Consider the following 14,258-nt stretch of genomic DNA (forward strand, 5'->3'; position numbering starts at 1 on the left):
TTTAGGGGCATTCCCCATTAAAAACCATATTCTGACTTTACTGTGCTAATGATACATTATAGATATTTCCTGTATATTACTCAGACGGCATGATGGTTCTGAATTGTACTGTGTGCTATGAACTGCATGTTTTCTCTTCTCCATCTAATTGGAGAAGCTCTATCTAACTGGACAGGAGATGTCCCACGTATACATGGTTGACTTAATCGACCCTTGAAGCGGTCTGGCATGCCTATCACATGTTTGGATGGCCTGGACTTTCTACAAACAGCAAACTGTGCTCACTAGCATTGGTATCACAAAAAAACTCCTACTATTGTTGCTAGAACGGCTTGAGTGCATCTATACTAAATACATAATTAAACAATTCAAAGATTCTGAAGTTCAAGGTACATTTATTATCAAAATATGTATGTAGAATACAACATTGAGATTTGTCTTCCCACAGACGGCCTCAAAACAAAGAAACACAGTGGAACATTTTTTTTTAAAAAAACCACACACAAATAAAACCATCACACCAACGACAAAAATGAAAGAATTGCACACTGAATATTAAGTATCAAATTGTAGAGTATCAAATTGTCCAGTTCAGATCAATTGCATTGGGTTTAAGGAAGCATTTGCTAAGAGCCTGGGGATGGAGTTATAGAGCAGGAAACTGGGCCCTTCCACACAACTTCTTCCTATTAAGCTGCCTCCCTGAGCTAGTCCCATTTGTCTGTGTTTGACCAGCATCTTTCTAAACCTTTTCTATTCATATAACTGCCTAAATGTCATAAATGTGCCGACTTCTAACACTACCTTTGACAGCTCATTCCATATTTCTGTGGCCCTCAATGGGAAAAAACTACCTTTCAATCTTTTCCCTCTTGTCTTTAAACTTGTGTCCTTTAGTAGACTCTCCTCAGTGCCAGGGGAGACTGTGACCATCCCCCCCTTATCTATGCCACTCATGATTTTATAAACTTCTTGGGTCTTCTCTCAACCTCCTAAATTCCAGTGAAAACAGTCCCAATCTAACCAGTCCTTTTGAACTTAAGCCCTTCATCCCCAACAACACCTTTGTTAATCTTTTCTGCACTATTTCTAATTTGTGCTAAGAAAGCAAATTTAAATAATTCATGCCTTGCATTACAATCAACCAGGTTGTTTCAAAATATTTGTTCTAATTGAGCATTGAACAACTGAAGCATAAACAGCAAAGCCCTGCAAGCAGATATATGATCAATCACATCTTCAGGTGTTGTTTGAGGGATAACTATTGGCTAGGTACTAGTTATCTTGTAAACAGTTCTGGGATCTTCTTTGGCTCGGCATCTCACCTGACAATGCCAACCCTCTCAACACTGCACTATATTGTCAGTGTGGGTGTTGGCTGGGTCTCTAGTAGTTTTCCACAACTCTTGACTCTGATGTGAGGATTGTTCTCCCTAAGTGATGCCTGGCCATCTGACTGCTCATGTTATATCTTGTGCCACGCAGGGTGTTTGCAGTTCAATAGAGGAGATTAGAGATGGCTGTTTCCTGCTTAGTTTTCTCTATTTTACATTCTATTTTTAACCCCTGCAGTGCTCAACAGTCCATCTTAACAGAAAAGTCCTTGAAAGAAGGCCTGGAGGATATGAAGTTACAAGTAGCTAACTTGGAAGAGACCAAAGAAAGACTAATCATCCAGAATAAACAGGCAGTAAGTCTAGTGTGGGACAGTCTGCCAGTGAGTTTAGTCCATCCCATCTGTTGAATGTATGGCATCTAACTTTTATGTTCATTCCAGGCAAAAGACAATCAATCCCTAATTCAGAAGATTGCTTCTCTTCAAGAAGAGGTGGGACCATTTACCTCATTATCTACTAGAACACACCTCAGGCATTTTCAATTAAATTATGTTTTGGGTTGATTGGTACAAACCTTAACATCTGTATGAAAGGGTGATTATTGAGTTACTGGCTGTGAAGGAACAGTTCAAGGATCAACTTTATTCACCATATACATTTACATGTATTAGGAATTTGCTGTGGTGTGTTGCTGCAATATGCAACACAAAAACAACAGCATTCAATAATCATGTTTCACAGATAATGTTTCAGGTAGATTGCTTTTGATTTGCACATGTAAAGGTGGGAGATAAGTTCTAATGTGCAGGTGAAGCCATGGGTGGATCTTCTGGGTGGTAAATTAAATGCTGAAAGTGGTGATGTAGGTTAAAGGACAAAGTGAGTCTGTAGGGGAAGTTTGAAGGGTGGCTCTTGCTTACCAGTGGTTCCTATATTAGCTCTATCCTTTCTGACTCTTTACTCAGTTACTGTATATACCCTCCTGTTGCCCTGCACCCTAACCTGACCCAGGAAGGTCAAACGCTCACTGACTTAGAGAGGCAGCCAATGACACTTGCCCTTCATCTTGATCTGGTGCAGAGATTTATAAGCAGTGAGTTGTTTGTTATGTCTCCCCACTCACTGTGGAAATGGAGATGCCTTTTTCTCCATGATTAGGGAGAGGGAACCTGTGGTATGTTGAATGCCGGGTGAGCAATGTAGTCTGTGCCTTTGCTCACATTTGTGTGCTTGGTGGTGGGTGCTGAAGCTTTTTTTGCCAGTGAAGGGTGAGGGGGGGGATTGTTGCTTACTGCCACTGCGGGGTACTTTGGGGTTCGAACATTTGACTTCTTTTGGGGCAGTCCTCTGTTTTTGTGGATGGTGGCAAAGAAAAAGCATTTCAGGATCTATATTGTATACATGTCTCTGGCATTAAGTTGTACTTTTCAACTTTGAACCTTTGAAATAACCTTGCTAAAATTCTTTCCAGTTCTTAAGCTGTGCCTTCGCTGTGCTGTACTTACCTGCAATGCAGATGATATAAAAGTGTATAAATGTCACTACATATTAACTGCAGTGTGTAGGTGATGCTCTGAATGTTCTTTCCTGTGCTCCACCAGTGACAGTTGTCTTGGATGGAGGGCATTTAGTTATTATTGTCTTATCCTGTGTGAGGATGTAATAGTGATAAGTGTCTTTTTTATTTAATTAATTTGTGCATTCATTAGTTCAATCAAGTGTTCTAATAAGTTGTGCTGGTCATATTTGAAACTGGACAAGTAGTGATTGTGGTGTTCATATGCAACAGTTTTGGATATTTAGCATGGAAACAATATAATTAAAATCAGTGGAATGACTGTGTACAGAATAGAGCAAAAATCAAAAGGATAATTATTTTGTAGAAAGAAAGTGACTAATTTATGTTTAAATTATGCTTTTCTTGTCAATGCTATATTATGCAGTTGAAGATGCTATAAGTTTTTCATACAATTCCTTGATCCAGTTCCTTTTTCAGACTTTACTTCCACCTGCAGTATCACGTCTCAGCTTCTCGCTTCATTGTCCCTCCCCTACCTGCCCTCCACCCACCTTCTGGCTTCTGATCCCTTCTTTTCCAGTTCTGGAAGGTCTTGGCCTGAAATGTCAACCATTTATTTATCTCCATATATGCAGACTGACCTGCTGAGTTCCTCCACCATCCTGTGCTTGCTGTTCTGGAACTGCAGAATCTCTTGCGTTAATGTGCTTGTGCATAAAACAATAAACTTGACTTTCAAAATGCAGAAGAATCTAGGAGAGTGCCTCAATATACCCCACTGTACATCCACCTCTTCCCAAGTTGTTTGTGAGGGCGAGTCATTTATTAATGCTAATGCCCCATGTGCACTAACTTGACACCCCTCTAACCAGGCTGCAGTATATTGTTTGTCCCCGAGTTGTCAGTGCAGACAAAACAGGTCACCTCTAGCTGCTTGTCTAGTCTGGCTGTTTGTTGTCTTTGTTCATCTTGTGTTCTGGCCAGCAGCAAGAGTAACAGATTTGTGGGGAATATCTTCAACCAGGCAGTAGTAAGTACATGGCGTACACTGCCTGAGAGATTGGGTGAAGCTGGGTAATGATGTGCTTAGATTTTTCAAATATAAACACTTGAATCACTTAACTTAGTTATGGACCGGTTACTGAACAATGGGCAGTTTTCCATGTCAATCCCATTAGTTGCCATGGATGATGGATAAGGTGGTTTACATTTTTACATTCTACACCTTTCCTGAGTGTCTTGGGAGGTGGGGTTGACTGTCACACTGCCTTCATTGTCATATCAATGCCACCAACCATGGTTTGCGAGGCTACTGTTATACATGATCTCTGGTCTAACAGCCACTCGTGAAGCATACAATACAAAAGCAAGGATGTCATGCTGAGGCTTAATAAGGCATTGGTCATACTGCACTTGGAGTATTGTGAGCCATTTTTGGGCCCCTTATCCAAGAAAACTTATTCTGGCTTTGGAGAGGGTCCAGAGGAGGTTTTCGAGAATGATACCTGGAATGAATGCGTTAACGAATGAGGAGTGTTTTAATGTCTCTGGGCCTGTACTTGCTGGTGTTTAGAAGAATGAGGGGTGAATACACTGAAACCTCTCAAATGATGAAAGGCCTGTCTCTAGTGGATGTGGAAAGGATGTTTCCTATAGTTGGGGAGTCTAGGCCCAAAAGGCACAGCCTCAGAATTTGGGGATGTGCATTTAGGACAGATGAGGAAACATTTCTTTAGCCAGAGGGTGGGAAATCTGCGGAATTCATTGCAGGCCAGTTCATTTGTAAATTTAAGGTGGAGTTTGATAGGCTTTTGATTAATAAAGGCATCAAAGTTTGCGGCTAAAGGCAGGAGAATGGCGTTGAGAGGGATAGTAAATAAGACGTTCTGGAATGACAATGCAAACTCTTATGAACTCTATTCTGTCTTTGGGAGTCCTGAGTAGTGTTTCAGCCCAAAATGTCGACTGTCTATTCCTCTCCATAGATTCTGTCCGACCTGATTTCTTCCAGCATTTTGTGTGTTACTATGGATTTCCAGCATCTGCAGAATCTCTTGTGCTTGTGTAGTGCCTGCATGGTCTTTGGCTACTGCAGAGAGCTGGTGGCCACACAAACTGAGTGCCATGCAGTGTCTGAAGTTGGTTGTGTTTGATAGCACAGAGATGAATTGAAATACATTCAACTAACTATTTATGCTAATGTATCGTCCTATCACTGTATCACAAATCCCGTCAGATTTCAACCTAAGTTTCTGTTATGGAAGAGTGCATATTTCCCTTCCACGAATAAGGATTCATGAATTGTACCTGCTACAGACAGCAGTAGGAATATGAGATCACTGCCAATTGCAAGCCCCCCCCCCCCACCCCATCCTCACTCCTTCAACCACAAGCTTGGACATAAAAATGAGGCCTAGTCTGACCTTCAACCAATCTGTGGGATTTATTGCCATACATGGCTGTTAATGCCAAGTCATACAATATACTTAAAGCAGAGATTGATAGTTTCTTGATTAGTAAATGCGGCAAAGGTTGGGGGGGAGAAGACAGGTGAGTGGTGTTGAGGTGGATAATTAATCGGCCATGTCAGAATGGTGGAGCAGACTCAATAGGCCAAATGGTCCAATTCTGCTCCTGTGTCTTATGTTCACCACAAAATGGGAGAGGATTCATCTCAGTATGGAGGGTTCTCAATAACCATTTTCTCAAGGGTTGCAAGATCGAGCGATAAATGCTTGATTTACCAGTGACACAGGCATGAGAATAAATTTAAAATCAGCGAGATTGCATTTGAACCCAAATCTCAAAGGGGGTTAGATCTCAAAGGGGGTTAGATGACTAATTTGCTAAACCATTCATATTTCATCTCCGTTTTGTTGTACTTTGAAAGTGTGCATTAATCTGTTTGGAGCAGAATAGATTGTTGTGCAGTTAATAACATATCTGACTTTGTAAATGCACCATTTGGCTTGTATTCATATAAATTTGGCATGTACACATGCAGGAATAGTTCTGAGTAAAAGCTCAAAAAAACTGGTAATGTGTTATTAGAGTACTGAGCTGGCTTTGTTGTTCAGGAGTCATTAGGTTGCTGGCACTCTGTCAAATTTCATTGTGACATTTTGTTTAAGCTAATGTTTTGAGATCAATTTTTTTTCTCATTTATTCAGGCTAGAAATAACCAATGTTGCTGTTAAGATAATCTCCCCCCCCCCCCCCCCACTTTCTGGAAGAAGCAATAAACTTTCCAAATTATTCCGCAAGCAGATTGATTTTACGTTAAAATTCTTGAGTTCAGATTATCAGATTCAAAATCACATTTTCTAAATTACTAGTTCAGCAGCGTCACTGCTCAGACAAGCTTCCAAACTGACCAGATCTTACACTTAGAGTGCATGGGGTGGGAAGAAGAGGGTTCCAAAATCCCCCCACCCCCAAAAAATAACACATCATATCCAATGACTTTCAATGGAATTTGGAACTTCTCAGAACTACTTGTCTGCATTCCTTTTTTTTTAAAAAAGGAAGTTGCAGCAATTGCGCAAGTATTTTATCCCAACACTCTACAACAAAAAAAATCTCAGAATTAATTGTGTAATAGGTGCTTTTTTTCAAAAAGAAAATTGAGAACAAAATGCCTCAAGGCAATTCTAAACAGAATTTTAAATCATTTGATGAGATTTGGGTTTATGGGAACTTGACTGAACCCTCTTTTATTCCCTTTCTCTTCCTGAGACCTAACAAGCTTTCAAAGTTGGCCCATGTAGGTAACTGTGTCCCTTCCTAAAGGGTGTTGCTGTATAGTGGTAACAATACTACCCTAGCAATTCAGCAAATGTGGCTTTGAATCTAAATATGAGTTAACTGACATCAACTATGAAATTATCCTTGTATTCCCTTATATAGGAGAAAGCAATTCAGCCCATTGAATATATGCCCACTCTCAGAACAAATTCCCACTTCATAAGATATTGATGCAGAATTAAACCATTTCGCCAACTGAGTCTGTTCTAATCCCTCCCATCTTCTCCCCATATCACTTAACCCCCTTACCAATCAGGAACCTATCAATCTCTGCCTTAAATACACCCAATGACTTGGTCTCCACAGCCCTCTGTGGCATCCTCTTTCAGAAATTCACCACCCTCTGGCTGAAGAAAGTCCTCATCTCAGTTTTAAAGGGGATATCTCTTAATTCTGGATCTGTGCACTCGGATCCGAGACTCTCCTACTAATGGATGTGGACAGTGCTTTCAAGTGTCCACTCAATCCAGGTGTTTCAGTATTCAGTAGGTTTCAGTGGGATTTGCCAACCCTCACCCCCAACCATCCTCCTGAACTCCAGGTACAAGCCCACAGACACCAAATACTCCTCAATGTTATGCCTTTAATTTCCGAGGTCATTCATCTCAGCCTCCTCGAGACCTCTATAGGATCAGCACACCCATCCTTGGATGTGGGGCCCAGAACTGCTCACAATATACCCTCATTTATTTCCTCCTTAACTGCTCTTGAAGTCACCTTCCACCCACCTGCATGAGGGGTAATTTACGGTGGTTATTCAACCCACCTGCCTGTACACCTTTGGGACATGTGATGCAGCCCACAGAGTCACAGTGAAAATGTGCATACTCCATGCTGACTTTCAATGATCAACTTTATTTGCCATTTATATTTGCATGTGTTAGGAACTTACTGTGGTGGGTCGGTCAGGGCGAGATATGCATTTATAAAGAATTATATAAAAGTAAAGTTGAAGGTTGAAGTATGGATAAAGAATAAAATGTGCATAAATAGATAAATAGCAGCATGAATTACAATGTAAACTGCATTATTAAAAAGTGGGTTAGTGTTTGGAGTGCAGTGATGGGGTTAATAGATAGAGGGGGTGGGGAGCTGTTGATCAGAACTGACCGGGGGAAGAAACTTTAGATGACGTGAAGCTTTTGTTTTAATAGCCCTATAACACTTTTCAGAAGGAACGCTTTGGAAAAAGTAGTTCATACAGTGGGTAATGTCCACAATTATTTTTCTTGCCCCCTTCTTTGTCCTGGACATGTACAAATCCTGACAGCACCAGTGGTCAGGATTGAACCTGGATCACTGGAATTGTGAGGAAATGGATCTACTGCTTTCCTAAATGTTGTTTCATCATTACTGTGAAGTTTTTAAAAAACCATCTAGTTCTGTTTAGAGCAGGGGTTCCCAACCTCTTGTATGCCATGAATGCCCACCATTTACCGAGGGGTCCAGGGACCTCAGGTTGGCAACCCCTGGTTTAGAATCTGACCTTCCTACCCTACATGCTAGTCCTGTTCTTCACCAATGTGGTTAATTCTTGAATGTTCTTTGGTGTCATGGGACACCCTTCCGTTTGAGAAAAGAAGAATAAAAGCTGATTTTAATAGAACTCCGGATGCAATTGGAATTCTTTGGAACAAGAGGCAAAGGAGGATTAACTAGGTGGCATGTCCTTTAGCCCAGGGGTCAACAAGCACGAGGTGTGGATTTACACACAGTAAGATGTAGGAACAAAATTACTGTTTGGCCCATCAAGTCATCTCTGGCTCATGGCTGATTTATTATCCCTCTCAACCCCATTCTCCTACCTTCTCCCCATAACCATTGGCACCCTTACTAATCAGAGACCTATCAACCTTCACCTTTAATATATCCAGTGACTGGCATCCACACCTATTTGTAGGACAACATCTGGGTTGTAAAGGCACATCCTTACACTCTGAGGTTGAGCCTCCTGGTCCTATATTCCACTACTGGAAACATCCTCTAGGCTTTAAATATTCAATAATATTAAATAAGAGACCCCTCACTCTTGTAAACACCACTGAGTACAGGGTCCGAGCCCTTTCCTTCCTGGGATCATTCTTGTGAATTGCGTCTGAAGGAATAGAAGGTAAAGGAGGATGAACTCTCTACACTCTCTATCTTCTCAGCGCAACTCCCTACTAGCATCCATTGGACTGTCAAAATCTAATGAATGGATTTAGCTGAGATTTTTTGGATAATACATTCTGCAGCTTGTGACTTTTCTGTCAAGGAGAATAGGACTCCGATAGTCCTGTGCAACATACAAACAAGCCTTTCTGGTACCCGGTAGGGATGGAAACACTTTCATGTTTTAAATGTTCCATGTACTCTAGGACGTGTAACTCAGTAGTTCAAGTGAGAATAGTTTGCCGAACTTTGTAGCCAGCGAGAATGTGATGGGCCAAATGGTCACCTAACTATAAATGTTCTCCTTTTCCTTATTGCATCAGTCATTGCATACATCAGGCGGGGCTGAGTGGGTACTGTCTTCTGTCTGGTACATCTTGGTTTTTAAGGTTGTTACAGCTGGGGGATGGAAGTGGGGATGTGCTCTCAGTGGCTTGTATCACAAATGGCCTCTGCCAATCAAGTCCAGCTCTCAGTCTTCATGTACGGCTTAGCTACTAAGCCTGGTAGAACAGTTTCTACTGACAGAAGAGAACAAAGGCAGGTTACTGGTGACTTAAAACCAGTCGCTTCAAGCAGATGGGGCTCATCAGCTATGGCTGGCAGCTCATCAAGGAGAAAGGAAACTGATCTTATACCTCCACTGCCTTGTGGCTATACCCACTCATGGGGAAGGCTTCGGGAATAAACCCTGAGGGGAAAAATCCGGAGCTGCAGTCCTTAAGGCAGACCTACTTTCAGTTCAATGCTGACTGGCAACCCTGCAACAAAACCGTATCAGTCTCTACCATTCCTTTGGATTCATCAACTGTGTGGAGAACCTAAATGTTCCACCTCATCTTGAATGCACGTCCTCTTCAACACTATAAACTTAATTAACATAAAAAGAACCATTTTATAATCTCTTATCAGATTAATCTCTGCTCAGCTTCTACTGCTACAGAGAAAGCAAATCTATTCTGTCCAATCTCTCACAGCACATCTCCTCCAATCCAGATAGCACCCTGGAAAACTTCTGCAGAGTCTCAAAGGCCTCTACATTGTTCCTATAATGGGGTTGCCATCGGGACCTGAGAAAGGAAACTTTCTTCAGCTTTCCCAGCTGAAAGCTACACTCTCTATCTTCTCAGCGCAACTCCCTACTAGCATCCATTGGACTGTCAAAATCTAATGAATGGATTTAGCTGAGATTTTTTGGATAATACATTCTGCAGCTTGTGACTTTTCTGTCAAGGAGAATAGGACTCCGATAGTCCTGTGCAACATACAAACAAGCCTTTTGGACCATAATGTTGTACCAAACTGTATAAGCTAGTGATGCCTAATTATACTAACCCCTTCTGCATGTATGTGGCCCACTTCCCCCATTTTCTGCACATTCATTCAACACTTATTAAACACTTATTGTTTCTCCCTCTACTATCACTGACCCTGCCTATACGATCCAGGCATCCAGCAACATTTTAAGATAAAATTTTGCCCTGAATCTTGGACTGCACCCCTTCTCCCATCTTAAACACATTTTGAACCTGGGTAAAAAATGTTTTGTCAGCTTGTCGTGCCACAAGGGCTTGCATGCATCAGTGATGTGGAGAGCTAAGCCATTGGTAGTTCATCTACTCGCAGGGTCTCCCATGATGGACCGGTCTCAGTTGAGGTGTCAGACTAAAACAAAACCACCCAACTGGGCAGCAGCTGTATCTATGCTGAAGACATACCTGGCAATCTACTTCTGTATCTTGCAACAAAAACCCTATGGGCAACTACTGTAAAACAAAATATGATAGTCTTGGAAGATAAGACTCCCAGGGTGGAAGACACTCAACAAGCTACTGGGGAAGAGCTGATGACCCTTCAGAGAAAGGCCAAGATGTGTGATGCAGTTGAAGTAAAGCCTTTGCAACCTTCAATTGCTGATGTTCCTGGGCACAAAATGAGGGTCGAGGCTGCAAAGATTTTAGACACACAGTATGAACCAAGGAAAGCTGGAGATGGTGTAAGATGAAATTAAGCGCTTGCAAATTGACCTACTTGGAATCAGCGAGCTGACGTAGGCTGTTATGTGACACTTCAGTCTAATCAGCACTGGATATACTATGCAGGAAAAGACATTCAGCAGGAACTGTGTCAAATTCATTGTCAAAAAGAAACTGGTTGGAGCTGTATTGAAATACAGTGCAGTCATCAATCACCTAATCTCAATTTGTCTACGAGGAAGACCTATCTACATAGCCATTGTACAAATATATGCACCACCAGTAGATGTAGAGAAAGATGAAGTCGGTCAGTTCTATGAACAAGTGCAGAGTGAATGATGGAACATGCAAACAAGATATACTGATAGTTATGTGAGATTGGAATGCAAAAGTTGAGAATGGAAAGGATGGTCAAGAAGTTGGGAAATAGGGACTGTGTATCAGAAATGATGCCTGACAACCTTTAGTCAAATTCTACAAAGCCAACAACTTGTTCATCTCAAACACATTTTTCCAATGATGCATGCGCAGACTGTACACCTGGACTCTCCCAATGGATTACACAGAAACCAAATGGATTATATCTGTGGAAGTCAGTGATGGAAAAGGTCTACAATATTGACAAAAACAAAACCTGCAGCTGACTGTGGCTGAGACCACCAACCACTAATATACAAGCTCAAAGTAAAGTTGAGAAAGTGCAAGCCTTTCACCAGAGTGCCAAAATATGATCTTCAAGATATTCCACCGGAGCTCAAAGACGGCCTGAACAATCATTTTGCTGCTCTACACAACCAATAGGACACGGGGATTGTGGAGAAGTATCAAGAATGCTGTACACGAAAAGTGTGTAAGGACTTTGCATAGGGTGAAAACACAGACGAGACCAAAATAGATGAGTGAAGACACTGAAAATCACATGAAAGAAGAGAAGCCAAAGCTAAAGGAAAAAGGGTTGCAGTCACAATTCTCAATCCAGCTTTTCAACATTCCATTAGACAAGACAAAGAAAACTACTACAATAATGTGTGAAGTAGAAACAGAAAATAGGAAAGGAAGGACAAAATCAGCCTTAAAGCTACGAGAACTTAAGAGTAAATTCCAGCCTTGCATGGGAATGCTGTAAGACACACAAGGTTCCATGCTCAATGAATCTGAGAAGATCAAACAACAATGGAAGGAATACTGAGTCATTACACCAGAAAGATCAACTGGATTGGGAGTATTATCCTATTTCTTGCAATCAGGAAATTACAGTGAGGAAGGAAGAAGTTGAAGCACAGTTAAATTCCTTACCAAAGAACAAAGCACCTGGAGTTGATGGAATTCCATTTGAAATGCTACACCAATCAGACACAACTGTTGCAATACTGACAACACTCTGTCAGCTGATCTGTATGACAATGTCATGGCCAAGTGAAGGGAGGAAATCAGTGTTTTTTTACTGATGTTGAAGGTGATATGACAGTGTGAAAATTATCGTATGATTGCTCTTATTCCTCACGCCAGCAAGATTTTATTCAGAAAAGACATCAGCTTTATTTAGGGCAGGAGCTTTCTGAAGTGCAAGCAGGTTTCGGGAAAAGAAAACAAAGAAAACTTGAAGCAACTGCTAACCAACATCAAGGAACGTAGCTCCAAGATGGGTCTGCACCTATGTTCCCTCTAAGCTGTGCGCATGTGTGCGCGTGCACATGTTTTTCAACCAATGCACAAAGGAAATTAATGTGCGCACAAAAGGTTACTTACCTAAAATAATGTAGTAATTAATAATTATACTTACAGAAAATAATCTTTTAGCTAAATGTTTCTGTTAACTAGTCAGTTTTTCAAATTCCACAATGCACATCACTAATTTACGTCACCTCACCTTTCCTGTTCTGGTTTGTACAGCTGCATCACGGCAGCAGCCATCTTTGGTGGACAGTGTTCATATCATAAACTTCACATTTGGCGATGAACAAGCTAATGCCTTATGTCTAAAATATGATTTTCTAGCTGAAAATACTGTAATAGTTAGACAGTTTAATGATTTCAAACTTTCTGTGCAAGAAAAAATTAAATCCAAACTGATTTCAGACTTTGCTCAAATGGTGGCATTTGTACTTTAAAATGAAGTTGTGCAACCTTGCACAGTTGATTGACATTGGGGGAACCTTTCTTATGTCTACTGCGGACTGTGAGTGAGGTTTTAGCCTAATAAATCAACTCAAAAACAAGCTGAGAAACCATTTAGGTGAATGTCATTTGGATGTGTTAATGAGAATCAAAAGCTATCAATTGGATGGAAGTTCTATTAGCCTAGATAGAGTTTACAAAGAATGGGCAAATACCAAAGACAGGAGAGAGAAAAACTAACTGACTTAAATATGTATGTTATTTTGTTATTCTGTGCAGTTTTATGTCAAATATTTTGTAAACCTACATGAACTGTGCCATGTGTGCATTCAGTGCACACATACTTCTGCCACAGGAAAAAAGTTTGCACAACATAAGATTATTGTGCACACTGGCTACTATGAATTAGAGGGAACATTGGTCTGCCCCTTAATCTGAAATAGACTAAGATTATGACAAATGGCAGCACAACCAATTTCAATCTCGATAGAGGAAATTGAAGTGGTTGACATTTTCAACTTGGTTCAATGATTAACACCGACGCAGTAAGCAGTCAAGAAATCCAACAAAGAATCGCCCTTGTAGAGCAGCCATGAAGGATTTAGAGAAGATCCTTGAACAGGAACAAAGATTCAACTTGTGCAGGTGAAGGTGTTCTCAATGATATTACTTGGATGGGAAAGGAGGATAGGAAGCCTATCGGTGCCTTTGGACTGTGGTGCTGGAATTATACTGCATGTCTCTTGGACCTCTCACAGAACAAACAAATCGGTCCTCAACAAGATCAAACCTAGTCTGACTCTGGAGGCTCAAATGACAAGATTTCACCTATTGCACTTGGGACACTTCATGTGAAGAAAAAACTCCCTGGAAAAGAATATCATGCTCGGCAGCAGAAGGACAATGGAAGAAAGGAAGGCCATGAATCAGATTGATGGACACAATTGGAACAGCTATGAACGCAGCGTTATCAACAACGAGCCTCCTTTGCGAGGATCAAAGCTCATTTATGTCAATTATCCATAGGTTGCCATGAGTTGATGACAACTCAATGATGTTTAACAACAAAAGATATTAGCTTTTTACTGTTTCTGACCCTTCGTTTTATAAACTTTAGTTTGGTCTCCCCCCCCCCTCCCCCCCCCCCCCCAGCTTCCAGAGAAAATAACCCAAGCTTGACCAACCTGTAATGGAGTAACCAATCTTCTAAGTGTGGCCTAGCCAGAAATTTATAAAGCCACAACAACTGCTTGTAATGAGAATAATCTTCTGTGCCTTTGTTTTAGAATCTAAGAAATATCCTTGACATTGACGCTCTGCATGAGAAGATAGCTGTGCTCTCTGATGAAAAAG

General features: G+C 41.0%; 1 protein-coding gene across 1 annotated transcript in view; it reads left to right on the top strand.

Annotated features, from left to right (window-relative positions):
- lrmp (lymphoid-restricted membrane protein) overlaps positions 1–14,258 on the top strand; it is a 223,699-nt gene that overhangs the window by 38,005 nt on the left and 171,436 nt on the right. The window contains exons 8-9 of the mRNA XM_059987688.1: positions 1,573–1,690; positions 1,778–1,828. Coding sequence (XP_059843671.1) covers positions 1,573–1,690; positions 1,778–1,828 — 169 coding nt within the window. The remainder of the gene's footprint in view (positions 1–1,572; positions 1,691–1,777; positions 1,829–14,258) is intronic.

This window comes from Hypanus sabinus, chromosome 13, assembly GCF_030144855.1.
Source record: "Hypanus sabinus isolate sHypSab1 chromosome 13, sHypSab1.hap1, whole genome shotgun sequence".
NCBI classification, from domain to species: domain Eukaryota; kingdom Metazoa; phylum Chordata; class Chondrichthyes; order Myliobatiformes; family Dasyatidae; genus Hypanus; species Hypanus sabinus.